Consider the following 19,180-nt stretch of genomic DNA (forward strand, 5'->3'; position numbering starts at 1 on the left):
TTTAATTTACAGTGCCCTTAATTGACCCTTTACTAAGTTCACCCTCCCTTGGTTACTGTTGCCATGTCTGACAAGCATTCCACTCCACAAGTTTCATAATTTTAAAGTGGCAATAACATTCCAGTGGAAATGCTGAAACGTCACGTAGAGGCCAGAATGTTTTAGTATGTACAGCGTCGCTGTGATTGGCTATTACATGGAAAGCTAAGCCTGAGTGGTTGTTTGATTCAATACAAAGGAGCGGGTGCTCACAGTCACTGATCAGCAATCAACATCATTTAAATTTAATGTTGTTAGGCAATGAATGCAATGATCGATATGTGTTATTTTAACCAAACTCTTAACCAAATAATGTTGCCTACTGCAGCTTTCACACCATTTCCTTGTTCAGGTTGGGAAGCTGAGAGGCTGTTACAAACTCACACTGCTGTGTTCCAGGTTTGCAAGTGGTGTATGTCATGTATTAGCTGACAAAGTGTGATCATTACACCGCTTCCTGAGTATCATGAGGGACATTGGCACAGATGTAAAGGTAAAACAACAAAGTATTTGACATCTCATTAGGTTTCCACAGTTAAGTCACAACATGTAACATTATGACTCAATCAATTCCCGCTATAAGGTACGTCACTGTACTGTAACATTAGCGTCAGCTAGCTAGTATTATAGTTAGCTAGCTAATATTACCATTAACTAGTATTAACTTTAGCTAGCTAATATTACTGTTAGCTTGGATTTTTTTTATGCCTCTCCTATCGTAACATCTGACAAAATCAAGCTGTTATGTTTGCAAGAGTCCGGCTTAAGCTTAACTTTAGTTTAGCTAACGGAAGCTAAGGTGTCATCAAATAGGCTATGTTTATCAAGACGCTACTGTCTTTCTCTGTGTTTAAGGTTGCAAATCATAAAAGTGAAGGGAATTGGACAAAATCCTTATCATTTCACCTGTTCCCTTTTCCAACTAAAAAACACAAAATCCAGAGGAATACTGGACCATATTTCCAGGTAAAACAACATATTTGATAACCCGTTAGCTAACTTTAGCATTCAACCACTTCCTAGCTTACATTACTGTTTGATCTATTACAAGAGTGTGGTCATTAAATTTGTGCCTCTCCTATTGTAACCTTTGACACATTCAAGGGGTGATGTTTGCTAGGAAGTGGTTTAACGTTAGCTAACGGTAGCTAACGTGCCATCAGTTATGTTGTTTTGTCGGAGGCTGCTGTTCAAAACAAAAAAATACAACACAGTGTTGACGTGTTATTTATGCTATGATCATTTCCTAAACCTAATCAAGTAGTTCTGGTGTCTAAACTTAGCATCTTAGTGTCTATTTCACAATGTTAACCACGGATCTTGCACATTGGTATCAGAACTGGACGATATGCAGAAAATGTAAGACAGAAAGAAGAGAGAGTGAGAGAACCCATGGGGAAAGGAGTGATCTGAAGACAGTTCAGACAGATATTTTCAATGGAGGACTTGAAGTGAGATAAAATAGAGAAATCAAAGAGATGTGGGAGGAAGAAAAACATCTGGACAAAAATAGACAGAAAGAAGTGAGGAAAGTTGTAGCGAGGAAACCGATGAATGAAAACAAAAATAGAGGGTTAAAAGAAGAGCGGGGAAAAATAAGAGGAGGAAGAGGGAAACTGGTGTGGAGACGCAGAAATGAAAAGGGAGCGAAGGTGCTTCAAGGCGTACTACTCTGCTCTCAATGAGGCGGCTGAGGCTCAATACAGATGAATAGAAATGCACAACGGGGGGTCGCCGTCTCCCGTTTCCACAGTAACATTTCAGAGAGCAAAAAGAAATCAATGGGAGCAAACGGAGACGAGTACACATCCTGCTGAGAGCCGACGCCAAAAAAAAAAGGACTCGACAAGCGTAGGCGTGTGTATGTGTGTGAGGATGTAATACCGTTATGTTTATTTCATGCACCACCTTTTGTTTTCTGACAGTGATGTCTCTCTGTCATTTTTAGGGACTGAGTCTCCCACCCTGTACAGATGTAGCTCATTAATCAGCTCACATGGCCAAGCATGTGTGTGTTTGTGTGTGCGGTGACAAAATAATGAGCAGCTGGTTCCTGAAACAATTATGCTGTTTGTGCTTAAACTACACGCAACAGCATCCTTAATACTTTAATCCTGCCTTCACATTGCACTTGCAACAGTATTTCTATTATCATCTAAGATAATAGAAAGCAGAACATAAATTACAAGGTGCAGACACAACACTGTCTACATAAATTAATAGACACAGACAGCCTTCTTAAGTTCTCTGAATAAGATGAAGCAGTAACATCTCTACTTCTTTCAGAGGCTGAAAAGGCCTAAAGATCCCCTAAGAGTCCGGGCAACACAACTAAGAGCATCTTCACAAATTGCATGACAATATGACACGATAACTACTATCTAAAAGCCTTGGCCTAGATTGTTATTCTGTGTGGTGCTTAACTAGTGTCCACCTATTGCTAACGTTAACCTAAATGCTACATGACTAGCCTCTTCTCACTCCAAAGCTGTAAAATAAAGCAGTTTCTTCACCTTCTTTTTTAAAATATGATACTCTATTTACCCCTATAGAGTCATTTCTGGACACTGTTCTCTTGCCTATTGTTTTGATGTCACATGAGGTAGTATGAAGAGCACAAAAGTCCTCTTTAGGTGGTGGTCAGAGACGACGGACAACCAAACATGGTACTTTTATCCAGGAGACCTCAGTTTGATTGCGATGTGAAACAAAAGACAATGACGACTTCTTTTAAGAAGTTACAAATACTTCCTTTAGCCCGCTAGGTCAAATACAGCGCGTCGGTTACATAACTAGTATATGTTTAAGTTAAACCAGGATGTTTTTTCTAAAGATAGGCAGGTAGCTTCCATGCCTAGAAATCACCAAGTAGCCTAATTTAGGTGCCAACAACAATTGTTGCCTAAACTGTCCAAACTTTTGCAATGTTAACCACCTGTTAATCAAAAAGTCATAAAATGTTAAAATGTTTAAATGCTCAAACATTATCAGGAAGCTTTATTTTGAAAATCACTCGGAATTTTGCCTTATTTTGAAAGATCCATATGAATTATAGCGAACCAGACCGCAGAGCTGAGCAAGTGTAGAACTGACACCAGAGTGTTACCAAAGTAATCATAGATTTAAGCTTAGGGACAAACTCCTACCAAACTACAGGAGCCTCAGAGCCCACACATCCAGGCTCAAACCCCCCCCTTTTTTTTACCAACTCTATAAAGGGACATGTTTCCCTTTCCCATTTTTTTGGACCTTACTTACTATTAGAACACACTGATAACTCTGGCATCAATATTCTGTAGACAGGTGACCCACTTTCTTCGTGTTCAGCTGCCGATCACTCCCACATACAGAGATGTTTGGAAGTGCTAACACATGACAGATGCAGCATAGGAACACGTCTGCACTGGTTATAACCCCGTCCATGTTTCACTTAAAAAAACATCAACGCCTCCTCTCTCCTCACCTACACACTTATGACGGCAGCGACAGAGAAAACACTCCTGCAGAGACCTGAAGGACGTTTCTTTTTATCCGCACTCGCTAAATGACTGAGGGATGCAATGCCACAAATTTGGTACAGCTGTCATTTATCCCCAGAGGATGAATACTACTGCATGTAGCACCACTGTCAGATATAATTTTCCACTTGACAAACACTTCTGTTCGTGTATAAACACATCTCAAACTACTGTGACAAATTGTTTGTGACCTGCAGCTGTACTGAGAGATTAATGCCAACACAGCTTACAAACATGCTAGCAAGCTAACTTTAGCATGTTTCAATGAACATTGAAACAACAAGTAGAACATGCCACAGATCACACAAACATGTGTTCTTCTATGTAACATTTCTAGATGAAGTCTTATCAACATGTCAGGATACGGCTCTGTCCTATTTTCCAGTGTCAACACGGATAGCTCCCGAGAAAAGGAGCAATTTTGTCACATTCACTTGAACCGTATTAGCACCCTCCAGCTAATGTGTTTTGACTTGTGTACACCTCAAATAAAAAGTCTTAAGGCAACTTATTTATACATTTAGGCCTATATCAACAATAAGGACAAATGTAAAAAGAGTCACTCCCTTCTTTCAGGTTGGTTTCATAAGCAAACAAGACCTGTTGAGCTCCATGGAAGCTACCTTCTAAACACCAAACAATGGACAGACGAAGTTAGCAACTAGCTAGAGAGGAAAGTGGAGCATTTAGCAGCTAGCGAGATGAAACCAAAGGAAAACTGAATATTACTTAAATTAATCCAAATAAATGCTTATGATGCTGTGTGTATCCTGAATGTGTAAAGACGCAAATGTTTGCTAATGTTAGCTAACGCTGCTAACCGCAAGAACGTTAAGAAGTAATAATATATCTCAAAGTGGCCCAAAAAAATCAACAACTATGCTAAATGCTAATTGTTGCCTACATACATGCTAAACTTTAGCACTGTTACATGCTAGCAAGCTAATATGCTATGAGTTTCAAATTTAACATGAGACTGCATTATTACATTTCTATTAAGTTTTTGTTGCGGTTCCTACTCAGTCAACTTCTATGTCTAATTTTCATCATAGATCTTACTACTAAGTTCGCAAAGACACAGAAACATAACAATGCAAAGACAAAATGAAGAAGGGCTTTAACTACGGGTCATGTTGCTAGCCTGTTCCCCCATCGCTTTAAACAGAGGCTGGATGCAACAGGACACTGGGGGCCGATATTTTAAGTAAATTAAGGACATGAGGAAATATTAAAACAAAAAAATCAACCCTTTTAAGACATAAACTGCATCGGGTGCTATACTGCTAATCTCCAGCCTAAGTTAAAATAGCCTGTGACTACTACTTAGAATCCCCTAATGAAATGAACACAGCAGTAATAGTAAATGTTTGGGCGGTGTGTTTGGGTGAGGCCGTAAACTGGAGTTTCCCTCTCAGCTGCTCCAACAGACAGACACTGAGCTCAGTGTTGGAGACTCAGAGCCTCCTACTGTCTGCATGCAGATGGACAGGAAGAAACCCCGGGTCAAATGTCTGGCCTCACACCTGCTGCACACACAGACGCACACACACACAGGACTCAAACATGGATGCACCTCATTCATAATGCAGACATCCCTGTTTACTTGGCTTGCTCTAACACACAATACATATACTATACGCAGGCTATCTCTGCACTACTCTTTGAACAAATGCAAATGACAAGAGCACAAGGTCGCGTGTTCAAATAGTTCTTCGACCAACAATACAAACACCCCAAAAAGAAACCGACATAAAGGAAGCTGGGAAGAGCAAATGTTTTATTCATTTTCCTTTAACAAACGATTTAAAGGTTAACTGATTATAAGCGTTCTTTTCTGAACCTTGAATCAAAGTGTGATTTAAAAGGTATGTCACATATTGCACCAATAAAATATCTAAAAACGTTCATACCTATGTTATATATTTTGTTGAAATACATTATTTTATTCAAGGTAGCGATGCATTGTATTTGGTTGCCTATCTTTCGGAGAAACACAAGAAACAAGACTAGGTCAAAACCTAGGTCAATGTGCGCTTTTGTGGGCAATGTGTTACAAGGACTGTCCTTATGAGGCCGATGACAATGTGTGTGAAAGCAGGTGCGTACTGCGGATATAGGTGAGGAAAGCAGCCGAGCAGCCCCGCCTACTCCCCAAACAAAGTATCCAGAGCCATATAGACAGAGAGTCGCGTCAGTGCGATGTCGCAACTCTCTCTCTATGGCTGTGAAAGTACCGTCACTCACTCAGTCAGTCACATACAGACCTGTGTGGAGGGCTAACCCCGGTGGTCAGCCAAAAACATGATGGGAAAGAAGAGAGTGAGGAGATAAGTGAGCGAACTATTTACGTTAGCTAACATCACTTGCAGCTATTTAATTAGAATGAAATGAATGATGTGAACTGAACCTGAATTAACTCGAATACACAACCTGAACAGGTCCTTGAACATAATTTCAGCCTGAGTCATGTGACATAGAATTCACCTGCAATGGGGGTTGTTTGATTTGAAAAGAACTCCCATCATCCAATGCGTCTTCATAAGGTCACCAAACTACGTCTTCTGTCATTAGCCCCTTTCACAATGCTACTTCAAGGCCAGATTATTGCAGCTCTGTTACGTTCCGTCTTCTACGTAGAACGCACAGAGGCAGAATGGTGGGGTGAAGTCGTGCCGCCTCTGAGCCGGCATCGGAGGCAGAAACAAAGACGAAACTGCGTCTGTGGGGCGGCTTTAACATTGATTACTTTCAATGATGTAATTAACTTCTTAGAACCTTAAATCCATAGAAACTTCTAAAAAAAACCTCAACAAAATACTACCAATATAGTAATTTGAACAATATTTGAGGTGGAGTTTGGGCGCATCAAGGATTTAGGAGGCGAAGCTTCCCAGAAGTCATTGAGGGACATCAGATCCGGCTAATGAGATGGAGGGATCGAAGCATAAACATTTCATAATCACTAATCTGTGACAGACTCGCTTGTGAAAGGTTTTGTGTGTGTGTGTGTGTGTGTGTGTGAATACTAAATCCTTATCCCCTGATTACTATGCAGCTGCTGACTTTTCCACCCCGGCTTTGAAGTGAGTAGCTCCAGAGGAGAAAAGAGAGCACTTTGATGTGAGGGTTAGATTAGGATGAGAGAAAAAAGAAGAAGAAGAAGAAGAAGACACACAGCGGCGGTGGTGGCCACATTATTATGGCTCATTAACGAGAGATACAAGAGATCCTGAGAAGGAAGAAGACATCGCTTTGTAGTTTCGTCTTTCTTCTTTTTTAGCGATGAATAAAAGGAGCCCCTGCTGTCGCTCTCAGTTCGCTGTAAGGTCACTCATTAATGTGGGTAATTAGTTTCAGGACTGTAAGCCTGTGGGTGTGTGTGTGTGTGTGTGTGTGTGTGTCCTGCCTCTCCTCCTACAGATTATTAGTATAACACACAGATGAATGCTCTGTCCTCAGTCTTAGTGTAATGAACTCAAAAGCCTGTTAGATCAAGGAGGATTGTTCCTCTGTCGTAGTAATACGTCTGGATGTGAGTGTGAACACGTCCATGCTAACTTTAAAACCAGTTTTTATTCTCCTCTGTTTTGGCCCTCTATCTTCCCAAACCCAGATATTTCTCACTCTAACAGAAAAGTCAGAAAATGCTGATCTTGTGTCCTGTGGGAATGAAAAACAAATATCTTCTTCTTGCTTACAAGTTCTACTGTTGTTTTCGGTTATAAATGACAAGCATTAGTTAATTCATTAGCCCTGTGATGTGCCCTTCCTCTGGAGAACACATGATGAAGTGCTATCTAAGGTGGACCTGATGCACTGGAAAAAAAATCATGCAGTGCCTGTCAGCTTTTCTTAAAATGGAGAAAACATTATAAAGGGCCCTCGAGGAAAACCTTGTAGTGGAGAAAAATTAAAGCAGTGCCTTCTAGGCTGCCCCTTTAAAAGATAAAACAAAAAGCCTATATGGTGCCCTTCCAGTTGAGAAAACATGATAAAGTTTCCTCTTGGGTGCTCTTATAATGGAGAAAAATTGAAGTAGTGCATCTTGGCTGCCCGTAAAATAGAAAAAACTGGGGGCCCTTGCAGTGGAGAAAACATGATTAAGTGCCATCTTGGTTGCCCTTCTGTTGAGAAAACAGACCCTCTAGTGTGCCATTTTTTTCTCAAGACCCGCCTGCATAATGTCACCGCCATAAAGGTTTACCTTTACCACAAATTTCACCTTAATTTCTAGGAAATCAGGTTTGTGTCTGTCATTTTCGCAGGCTCCATATACTACAATGACCGCATGGGTGTCCGCCCCTGGCTTTGTGGAACACAAGTAAGTTTAAAGCAGAGCTGTAGCAATTTGAAGATGCTTCTTCGCTGGGAACAAAACACAGTGCTATCGTTACTGAATTAATCAAGAAATTGACAGAATCTTAAAGTGTATTCAGCGCATGTGCAGCGCAGCGAATGTGTAGTACAGCAGAAATTTACCTTCAGACCCCTAGTTGTCCTCTAACCCTAAAAATGAATGCCCACAGGCTTGTTTCTTTGACTTCTTAATGAAAGAAACGAGATATCTTATACCACTGCCATTGATCTTCTGTACTGATATTTTAACTGGGAGAGTTTCCTCTCCATCAAGCCGTGGAAAGTGCTCATTTCGTCAGTCACTCCACATTGTCCATGAAAGACATGATTAAATAGAAATGTAAAATAATACCTCCCACTTCGCAACTCTCTTGTAGGCTTTTCCTGTCCTCTTTTTTTTTTATGAAAATGGTTCAAAACAAACTCCATCCAGATATCATTACACTGATCTGTCTCTATAGACCGATCAGGCCTACATCCCCACTGATCTCTATTTAAACACCCGGAACTCCAGAGCCGACACGTGACGTTCACTGACCTCGCTGCTCTAAAACACATCAGCAACCGAGCTGTTGTTGTTGTCGGGCCAGGAGGTCGAATCATCCCAGAAACATCAGCACATCATGTTTTCAGTCTGACTCAAACCCACTGACCGCAAGGCTAACGCTCACACACACACACACACACACACACACACCTGAAAATCATAGTTTCCCTGGAAACAGCCCAGTGGCTCTATTAAGGTATAATGAGTGTGCCTTTTCCCACCCACATGTAAGAAGGTCTCATGTTACCATGGCGCTGTCTGTCTGTTCGTCCTGATTGGCCAGGAGGACAACAGCGTCTCAGGGTTAAGACGAAGAGATGTTGATCAAGCATGAAAAAAATAACAACAGCAACAATTCAAAGGAGGTTTCATTAGTGAGAAGTTCAAAGTGTAAAGCAATGTGTTAAACTTCCATTCATACAGCCAGGTGCTAATGATGCATTAATGCAACCCTATGAATTACATTTAAACAATCAGAAACGTAAGGCTACCCTAATTACCTTTTTTAAAATCTTTTTCAATGATGTCTGCTTAACAAAAATAATAATAAAGTTCTTATAGTTATGTTTAGAGTAACATAGCCCATGGTATAGGTTACAAAAAGATCCTGGTCTTTGTTAATCAGAAAAGTCAACATAGGAAACCGCCATCCTTGCGTAACCTTTTCTTAAGTGTTTTTGTTGCCTTAGCCTCACACACAACACATATTTTTTTTAATATATATATAATATATAAATATAATTTAATTTTCATTATATTTTCATGATTTAACATGAATCTATCTGTTGTATTTGTTCCTCTTAGCTCAGCCCAGTTACAAGAAGCAGCAAAATAGAACTCTTCAGTGTTGTGGAAGCTAGCTCGGGAATAAGCTAGGCTATTACCTCTCTAGCTAGCTCCATATATCAAAATCCCTCTCTTTTTTCTTTCTGTAGTGGGTTAGATTTTTATTAATAACTCATCCTAACTATGGTGTACATAATTACATCCAATAAAAGGTGATTTGGGGAGAATACCCAGCACATTTGCTGAAACCTCACTTCATCGTTAGCTTGTGGGTCACGGTAGCTAGCAGCGCGGGTACGACGTGTTTTTACGACGTTGGCTGGTTGACAAAGAGAGATTTTACCACCTACAAGCTCAAAAGTAGCACAGTAAACACTAAACAGGCCTATTTACAGTAAAACCATCCAACTGGGCTTTCTGAGTATAATTCTTATTTCGCCAGACAGGAACTGTGAAGAACTAAAAAAGACAGCTTCCGCCATTTCTGACTCAACTTGTCATAAGTTGAAAGTTTGTCAACCACACAAATTTGTTTACTCTTTAAAACATCTTTAAATTATATTTTATCTTTATTTACTGTTACAAGTATCTTTGATAGGTTTTACTTTTGTCAGTTTCATGAACGACTTGAGGACTTCACAAGGTAATGCTATATCTATATTGTATATCAATAAAACATCCAAAAACGTTTAAAAATAAATATACTAATTACTTAATGAGTCTGTATTAGGGTGACTTTGACAATCATACAGATAAGGTATTATATTATATATTAGATGTATAATTTCTCCCTTCTTGTTAATGGTAAGGGCTTGGTAATTTTCACCGGTCACCGGCCCTGCATTAAAGCACGTTTTTCCCACTCTCAGGCTGGAGTCAAAGCTGATCTGAAGGGAACTCTAGACTATTAAACAAAATAAATGATGTTAACACCGCCATCTTACCATCACTTAAGAAATATTTATCAGAGGAGTTTAGGGTGTAGAGCACTTGTGGCTCCCTAGCTCACTAGAAAACAGTGGTGACGAGCTGCCATCTGCTGGTCACAGGCTGCGTCTCAACTGTTCAACATGAGAGCTGAAGACACTGATACCAAAACACCTGCTGTGACGTGACTAACGGAGAAGAAGGTGAAAAAGTACATTTCTAATTTAGGATAGCTTTTAGTGTAACATGATGAGGTGGTGACTGGCAGATGAAGCCTTCTGAAGCTTTACGCCTTTCATCCTGTCACTGTTTAACTTTCATATTAACATGGGCCTATTTTACTGCTCTCTTAGACAAGCAACACATAGGTCAGATTAGGCCGCAGTGTTTGGTAACTACCGCGTATATGTTTTACTTTTAACTGAGCAAAAGCAACACAGCTTAAAGGACCAAATATCTAAGCAACAAAACTTTAAAACTATCAAACTAATGAAGAGCTTTCTGAAGCACAGGTGATGTTTAAAGTTTTGGTCATTATCACAATTTGTTATCCAGCATTTGAAAAAGCTACAGGCCTCTGGGTTGTCTGCCAGTCATTACCAGGAAGTAAAGTTCTCGATAAATACAGCAGAACAGAGGAAACAAGAGATGTGAAACTGGGCTCAACCATCAGGAAACATTATCTAGTGTTCCAGAGAATAACGTAAAATGCAAAGCTTACAATCTCTGCCTGCCGTCCCACCGCCTGTCCCCGCTGACTGTGTCTCATTAGATCCTCCTTCGCCGGCCATGTCTTCATCTCCGCTTTCTTCCTCACTCTTTTCCGCTCTTTACCTCTTGTAATCTTCTCCACATTCCTCTCCAAAATACAAATGAACACTCATGCTAAGAAGAGACTCTCCTAGACTTCATCCCTTTGTTCTCCTCGTCCTTCCAGTGAAGTCTGCTCCTCCAGTCAGAGCTGCTCCGTGTCCTGTACGAGCCGTCAATCAACAAGGCTTTCCTGCCTCGCACTGGGCGAGGCGGACGTCCCTTCCTGAACACCACTAAGACTCAACAACATAGAGGAAGGCGAGAAAGCGGCCCACCATATTGTCCAGTGTGGAGCAAGGAAGAACCCAACAGCTAAACTGTATTGATATCCACGTTAACCAATTCACTAGAATCGCATGCCTCCGATCTGTGCTGTTGGAAACTTGTAACAAGGAGTCAAGGCCCAAAATAGTCCAAAATATGTCCACAAAGACAGATGATACCGATCCAAGTCTGTAATATGATCATTTCAAAGAAGGGCAGAAACACCAGCAATATGCTGAAATATCTCTTTACGAAGCAGGGACATTTATCTGACACTCTACACACAAGTGCCACCCAGGGTAACGAGGAACGGGTATCAACAACCAGTTCCAGTTGAGAACCTGTTTGAAATTAAATACTGGTTAAACAGTGGAGCTTTGGCACATTTGAGTTAAAGGTACAATCATACCTTTTTGGAGCTCTATTTCACTGCGATCAGACTCTCAGATTATAAAAATGTAGAGTTTAAGTTAAAAAACCTGTGGAGGCAATATAGCTTTTTCCACGCAGAATATGAATCATGTTTAAATAAGGAAATTATAAACAATCAGTCTGATAAAGCATAACTAATACCAGTCACAACTATTTGGTTTTCAGCACAAACAAGTCTGAAACACAATGGTGAATGGACTGTACTTATGTAACGCTTTTCTAGTCTCTGCTCTTACATGTCACATTCACCCATTCACACACTCATTCACACACTGATGGCAAAGGCCTAAGTGCCATTCTCCAATCAGATCTATGCCTATTCATACACCAATGGCTGTGCCACCGGGAGCAATTTGGGGTTCAGTGTCTTGCCCAAAGACACTTCGACATGAGACTGTAGCAGTCGGCCTCAACCTTCGATTGAGAGACGACCGACTCTACCACCGAGCCACAGCCGCCCCACAATATTGATATATTGACACCTTTCAAGTTAACTTGACTAGCAAACAGCTACTTATTTAGGCATTCAGCAGATACAGACCAACATTAGAATAATTTGTAACCAAATTCTAGCCACCTGTTGAACACAGTCTGAGCTGCTCTGTGTACTTGTGTTTTTTATGCTGATCTGGACCTATGCGTCTGAAATAAAGAAATAAAGTATAGGTCCAATATTTCGTTCTCTTTTAGCTCTCATTGATGTGCTGGTATGGGAACCTCAGCATCAAGGCAAAAAAATCACTCACTAAAATAGTGAAGATGAGCAGCAGGATTCTAGGTGTGCAGCAGAGCACACTCTCTGTTCTGTTTGACAGACAGGTGGTGAGGAAGGCTAATAGCATCAGGTCAGACGTTAGCCACCCCCTGTTTACAGAATTTCAGTAACCTGGAGTCAGTAGCCTGGCTCCAGGTTGAGGTTCCCCCCTGTTAAGAGCAACAGGTACAAACATTCTTTTATCCCCACAGCCATCTCCATTTTAAATTCAGGACAGAGGAGAAGTCAGCAGGCTTTTACCTGCAGGCTTTTACCTGAAAGTGTTATAGTTATTTTTTTACTGTGGCCACAGTTTTAACTTATGTAGGCATATGGTCCTTTTAGCACTATGTATTTTATCCTTCACATATATTTATTGTATTTATTTTTCTCTTTTGTTGATTGCGGTTGCATCTCCCGGTGTGGTGGACCTCTCGTATCATTGTACTCGGGTATGTGTTGTTATGTATTGTTGTTTTTGTTTTGCTGCAAAACAAATTGCCCCTTGGGGACAAATAAATAAAGTTGAAGTTGAAGTTGAAGTTGAAGTTGCTCTGTGTTTGGTCTCCTCCAACTCCAGAGGGAAATATCTGACTATTTAGCTGCAAAATGCTCCTCTGTGTTTACCAGCTAATCTCTAGCTGTGTCTGCCAGCTGTTTGCTGCTGGGTAGGTACTGTACAGAAGCTCTTTTAGGGTTATTTTTCCCTGAAAGACATCTGCCTGCTGCAGCCAAAAAAACCTCAAACCTACAATGAAGCTCTGTCATGACTACAGGAGACTTTTGTCACATGGTCATTTTATATATTTGTTTATTTTGCTTTTGTTTTGCAGGTGTTTATTGAGGGAGGTGTCCACTGTAGCGGGTAACTGGCTGAGAAGTAGTTCCAGGGGAGGGAAGAGGGAGGTATTGTGATGAAGCCACTGTTAAGCGGGAGTTCGACATCGACATCCTAATAAGACGCATGTTGAGCGAGCGAGAGCTAAGTGAGAAAAACAGTCAGCCAACCTGTTTGTTGTTTTTCCGGGGACGCCTCAACCTCGTGTTAGCTGTTGCTGCGACAAGGAGATAAATCTGCCTCTTCCTCTTCCTTCCTTCATCCGTATTACCACCCTGCAACGCTACAGTATTGTTATTATAAAAATTAAAACACTGTTTAATAATCAGTGTTTCCATTAGCTGCTCTTTTCATCAGCCCTGACAAACCAACAGTACACTACCTTCTACGTACAATTAACAGACAAACAATCAAAGCGACCAGCGGCGAAGAAAGTGGAGCATTTAGCAGCTAAAGAGCTGGATACTTTAATCGGGAGGTGGTTGAGACCAAACCTGAGCTAAAAGGAGAGCAAATATCTGAAATATGTTCATCAAACAGACACAAACACAACTCCAGGCTATGTCTAATGTTGCTGTGTTAATATGCAAATGTGCCCCCTAAGCGTCCCCTGGACAATTACTTCACTGCAATTTCACCTCTGTTGAAAATCTACCCTCTGGAAGATCTTGACTCTAACCAGCTATTAGAGCAAAGTGAAAATGAGATGAGCCTGGTTTCCAATCAGGCTGAATGTAAAGTAGCACAGTTCCATCAATAGGCCCCGTTGCTCGAATAAACTGGAACAAACACAGATTTCAAGGCAGTTTCAATTTCCCGATACACACGCAGCAGCATTAAATATTACTCATGAGTCCCGATTGAGAGCGCTCTCTTCTCTCAGCCTGTCAGCCGGCAGTCTGAGCCCACAGAGGGGAGGAGAGAGAGCCATGAATAAGGCATAGAAGCAGCCTGTAACTAGGCCATAATAAGCAGAAACGGCATCACACACGCACACGCAAACACACACAGCTGACTGCTTCCTACTGTTTAATGGAGCACACTGAGGAGTCCTTAGATGCTGCTTTGCATCTTCATCTCTGTTACAACACTCTCGACGCCCTGAGAGGGATGTGGTACAAGACAGATCCAACTGTGTGTGACACTTGTCTTGGCTGTGTTTTGTTGTGTTTATTTTTGGCAGTGAGTTCTCACTGTTTCCATTATATAAAAATGTAATCAGTTCATGTCAATGGATCAGCACAATAGGTGGATTCTCTTCCATCAAAATGAATCCAAACAAATGTCTTACATAGATTACAGCTTTAGTGAAATATAACATGAAAGTGCACCGCTAGCCACATCTTGCTAACCTTTGATGTACAGGAAAGCGGCAGGGCCTGAAACAAAACAGGAAAGGCTATCATAGCTGTGTTGCAACATTCAATTTTATCTTAACCTCTTTAACATAGAAAACTGAGCTCCAAAACAGTCATGGTTTGTAGACAGTCATGGGACAGGAGCACAGTTAGCTAGTAAGTTCCCAGCTAGCTAGCATGTTAGCAGTTAGCTAGCCAGCTACAGTAGTTTGCCAACCAGCCTAGCGAGTAATAACTACACAAATATTTGTAGAACTACACGGTTCACAAACATACAGATGAATGATCCGAGCTAGCAGGGAACGTTCCCATAACATTGACGTTTGAAAGAAAACGTTTTAATCTAATATTCAAAGAACGTTTTAAGGAAGTTAATCATTTCAAATGAAGTTCTTGTAACGTTAAAACTTAAACAAAGACGAAACGTTTTAACTGCGACATTCTGAAGATATTTTCAGGATGTTATTGAGGCCTGGGACGTCAGAACGCCTTTTAGAAAACATTTGCTCAATGTTACATAAAAACAAAGGTAGAACATGCTCACTCGAACGTTCTGAGGATCTTTTCAGGATGTTAGTACGGCCTGAACTAACGGAGCGTGATTTATAAAAACAAATAAAAACTTTCCCGCTCAAAACGATACCAGAACATCGCATGTTAACATTCTCAGAACGTCTTAGAACAAAACATTGCTAGCTGGGATGTGGTCAGTTTACGATTGTTAATCTTGTTTTCATTAGGTGTTAGCTAGTAGATTTTTCTTTTTTATATTTAAATGGAATTATAATTGTGGTTACATTTTGTGTTTGTTTAACTGCACTGTTTGATCTTCTCTTCCTCTCCTCCACGGTAAAAGCTTATTTTTTTACCAGGTTGCAGATGTATGTGTAGGAACAGAGCTGGTAGTTTGGAGGCCTTCATTTAGCCTTTTATATTTCTTCATCATGATTTTCACAGTTGTCAAAGCGTTGCTTGAAAGTGCCTTCTGCTGACACCTGGGCTTTGAGTTCCCAGTCTATAAAATGCAGCCTCTGTTCCTCGCACTCTCTCCCTCTCACCCTACAGGAACCCCTCTGGTTATGTGACAACGTTAACTCCTCCTTGGCTCGACTTTGTTTATCTTACACATTTTAAGACATTAACACGCCATGCACACTCAAAACTACTGACTTTGTTCAGCATATAATACAGTAACTTATGTTAAGGTTATTACTTTGTCTAATCTTTGTTGTGTTAAGTTTAGCTGCTTGAGTTTCAGGGTCCTGGTTCTCACTTAAAAACAGATATATCTGAAGTAAGATTGGAATTGTTGCAACAAAAAAGAAAAATTACATTGTGGTTGAACTTTCCAGTTTAGAAATGCGTTGGGTAACTTGTCGGAAAAGAAGAAAGAGTGAAGCAAACTTACTGATGACCCCTTTTGAGGGCATCCATCCAGGAGCGACTTGGAGTTTCAGAGGAAAGGGTTAAAAAAAAAAAGATCCAGCTGGAACAAGTCCAACAAGGTAAACCAAAACATCACATAAAAATACAGAATTACATCCTGTATCTCAGCAGAAAAATGGAAAAGCCCAAGTAAGTGATTGTTGTCCAGCAGATGTGGTCGAGCCAGAAGGGACTAACTGTTCATCGTGTGGTTGATAAACAAACGGGAGGTGATAGTTGGTGTTGTGGGCTGTGACATCACCAACCACATGTCTGCTTTGGGATTGGTTAGTTTGTCTATACACTATCTCTTAAGTCATGTTAAAACATGGTGAAACTGTCACACTCTGGGAAACTTCTTTTGGATATTATTTTGTAATATGTATATGTAATTCTGGAGTTCTTGTTCAGAAGACATTAAATTAATCATCTTTTTGTAGCCCATTTAAAATAATAATCTTGAAGATTTTCATTTAAATAAATGTCATTTAAGTCACTATCTATCGCCTGAAGAGGTAACACAATGGTGATTGAGCCTATGGCACACTGATGAAAGCCTTTGCATTTGCAGTACTGGGTGTCTGGTGCGACTTTCACAAATAAAAATCACAAGCGGCGCCCAGTTAGTGACGCTTTTTCCATCACCCAGCAGTGGTTGGTCTGCCAGAGAGGGTAGGCGGAGCTAAGCGGCTGCTCTTCCGGTCTCTGCACGTGTTGCCAGTAAACAGTAATCTACTATGGCTGAACAAACAAAGAAAAAATGGATGACTACAGATACAACTTCAAAAATAAGTGAAAATCCAAAGAAAAAGAAACAAACTCGACGCTCAGATGAAGGCAAACAGTCTAAAAAGGAAAGCGACCATCAGCCAGGAAAATCAAGAGTTACAACCGGAACCAACAGTGGACGTCACAAATGCGACACTGTCTGGATATCTGGGAAGTGTGCTCCCGCAATTACCGTTTATCGCCACAGGTGCCGCCAAAGAGAATGAAACTGAGATCTTCAAGATTACAACTTTAAGTTTAGTAATTTAACATTTTGCTTAATCCTTAATTCCTTTGGTTAGAGTATTACTCAGTGGTACTAGTTGTTGGTAATTTTTATATTTCTAAGTCTTTGCCTATGAGGGGTTAAACAAGGATACCCTTTGTTATCATGTGTATTTACTAAATGGTACGGAGCCATTAAAGTGAGGTCTAATGGGAATATGCCAACAAAACTTTGACTGTATGCAGATGACACCGGTTTCTTATCTCTTCTGTGTTCTGGTAGAAATTGCATCATTAAAAATAAAACGTGAGGATTGTGGGACGAAAAAGCAGTGGTTACAAAATGACAAGTAAACTTGCAATTATCTGGACTGACAGGCCAGGGAATGTTTAAGGTACTTATGTGACAGTAGAAGACCTTTGTAGATTCATTCTGATCATTCTAGGTTAATAAGAGTACATAAGATTTAACAAACTTATCTTTCCTTCATTAGAGTTTGACAGATATATCACTTGGACGATATTATCAGCCGATAATGGCCTACAACTGATATATCTGTAATGGCGTACATTTCAAGATACGCAGCAATATGACAACCCTTAATTACATAACATAAAATACAGAGAACAATGCTTTAGGTGATTTAAAAATGGTGTCATCACATAGTTTGTCCAGCACCATTGTTTACTACTCTCTGCAGTGTCTGTAGTACATGCAGCAGAGCATCACTGCTGAACAGATGAAGGCCTGCGATAAAATTGGTTGACAATGTAAAATAATCTTAAATGTTATTTATTAAAGTTACTTGTTAATGAAGGCAGCCTTATGATTACCTTAGCAAAGACACTTACTCTGATTTTAGACTGACTTCTTCCTGTCTAAAATCAGCATTTGTATCAGTCTCAAAAATCTGAATGAATAAATGTTCATATCTATAAAATCAAAAGATGAGTTATCTAATTTAACATCGTGGGTTAAACTAAACTACATTTGAAAGCCTTGTACCTCTATTTAAAAGCTTCCTTTGTTGACGCACTTGAAAGTAGATTGGTATGTAGCCTAACTTATTGATTGTTGCTAAAACATAAACGCAGTTAAGATACCATAATACTCTTTCCAGTCATCGTGCTCTCAGTAGACCTGTATTATGAAACAGCACGCTAAAAAAAGATACAGGCTTGTGTCTCTACATTCACTGTGATGAGTTGCATAAAGAATCTAAACCTGGGCAGGAATTTCGTATAATTCGGTGCAGGAGATATAAAAATAGCTTCCCATGAAGTGGCCATGATGAGGCAACTATCAACTCTCCAGTGAGTAGCACAATACAGCACACTCAAAGCAGGAATACTGAAGGAATATTATAATTATTTATTTCTTTTAATGCTGATTTAGCCGCTAAAATATCAATACTGTGGCTAAAATGAACAAAAGCTATAAAAATGGGTAAAAAGGGAATAAATCGGCCTACACGTCCTGTCTTTCTCAGTCAGCCAACCCCCAAGAAAAGGAAATCAGTGCATCCATCCCTAGCACTGACACAGGAATAAATCAACATAAGATGTGGTCACACGGTGAGTAGACGGTGGTACTTACTGTCCGAGGCCATGGCTGCGGCTGTCTCCCTCTCACTCACAGCGGAAACGAGTCTGCAATCGGGGGAGCAGAGGCAGCAGCGTCCCCGCCGCTCCTCATCCTCCGGAGCCGCAAATCTGCATCCACACAGCGGTGAACGATGGCCCCTTCACGTACTGTAGGAAAAATGTAAACTCGGTCGGTTTTTACCCATCTCGTTAACTACTTTTGGTAACTTTAGTTTTAAGATAAGTACTTTTTCACCGTCAAATTATTCATTTGTGTGATAAACTCTCTAAATCTTTGGTTCAGTTGAAGAAATAGACGAACATTTACCTTGATCGCACAAAGCCCATGGTCTTTGAACTTGTTTTGCATCCGTCAGTACTGTCCTACAAATCTGACTACGAGATAAATAAAAACATTTAGAGGTAGATAAAATGTCATAGTGACCAAAATCTGACGTATGGTGCTTTTTCAGATTTATTTAAAAAAATTAAAATATGAAATAAAAATCAATGATTAAAAAAAACAGCAAAAAGAGGGAAAGATTT

The 19,180-nt window shown here is 40.2% G+C and overlaps 1 protein-coding gene across 2 annotated transcripts in view; it reads right to left on the bottom strand.

Moving 5' to 3' along the window:
* Nucleotides 1-18,680, bottom strand: part of syt16 (synaptotagmin XVI) — a 36,249-nt gene extending 17,569 nt beyond the window's left edge. Inside the window, exon 1 of one of the 2 annotated variants that reach the window (XM_069661599.1) lies at nucleotides 18,648-18,680. In XM_069661599.1, coding sequence (XP_069517700.1) covers nucleotides 18,648-18,660 — 13 coding nt within the window. In that variant the 5' untranslated portion in view covers nucleotides 18,661-18,680. The remainder of the gene's footprint in view (nucleotides 1-18,647) is intronic. The other variant, XM_069661598.1, reaches the window with a different exon arrangement.
* Between the last annotated feature and the right edge of the window lie 500 nt (nucleotides 18,681-19,180).

Source organism: Semicossyphus pulcher, unplaced genomic scaffold (assembly GCF_022749685.1).
Source record: "Semicossyphus pulcher isolate SPU_LCO1_2020_fin unplaced genomic scaffold, fSemPul1.0.p SCAF_14, whole genome shotgun sequence".
NCBI classification, from domain to species: Eukaryota; Metazoa; Chordata; class Actinopteri; order Labriformes; family Labridae; genus Semicossyphus; species Semicossyphus pulcher.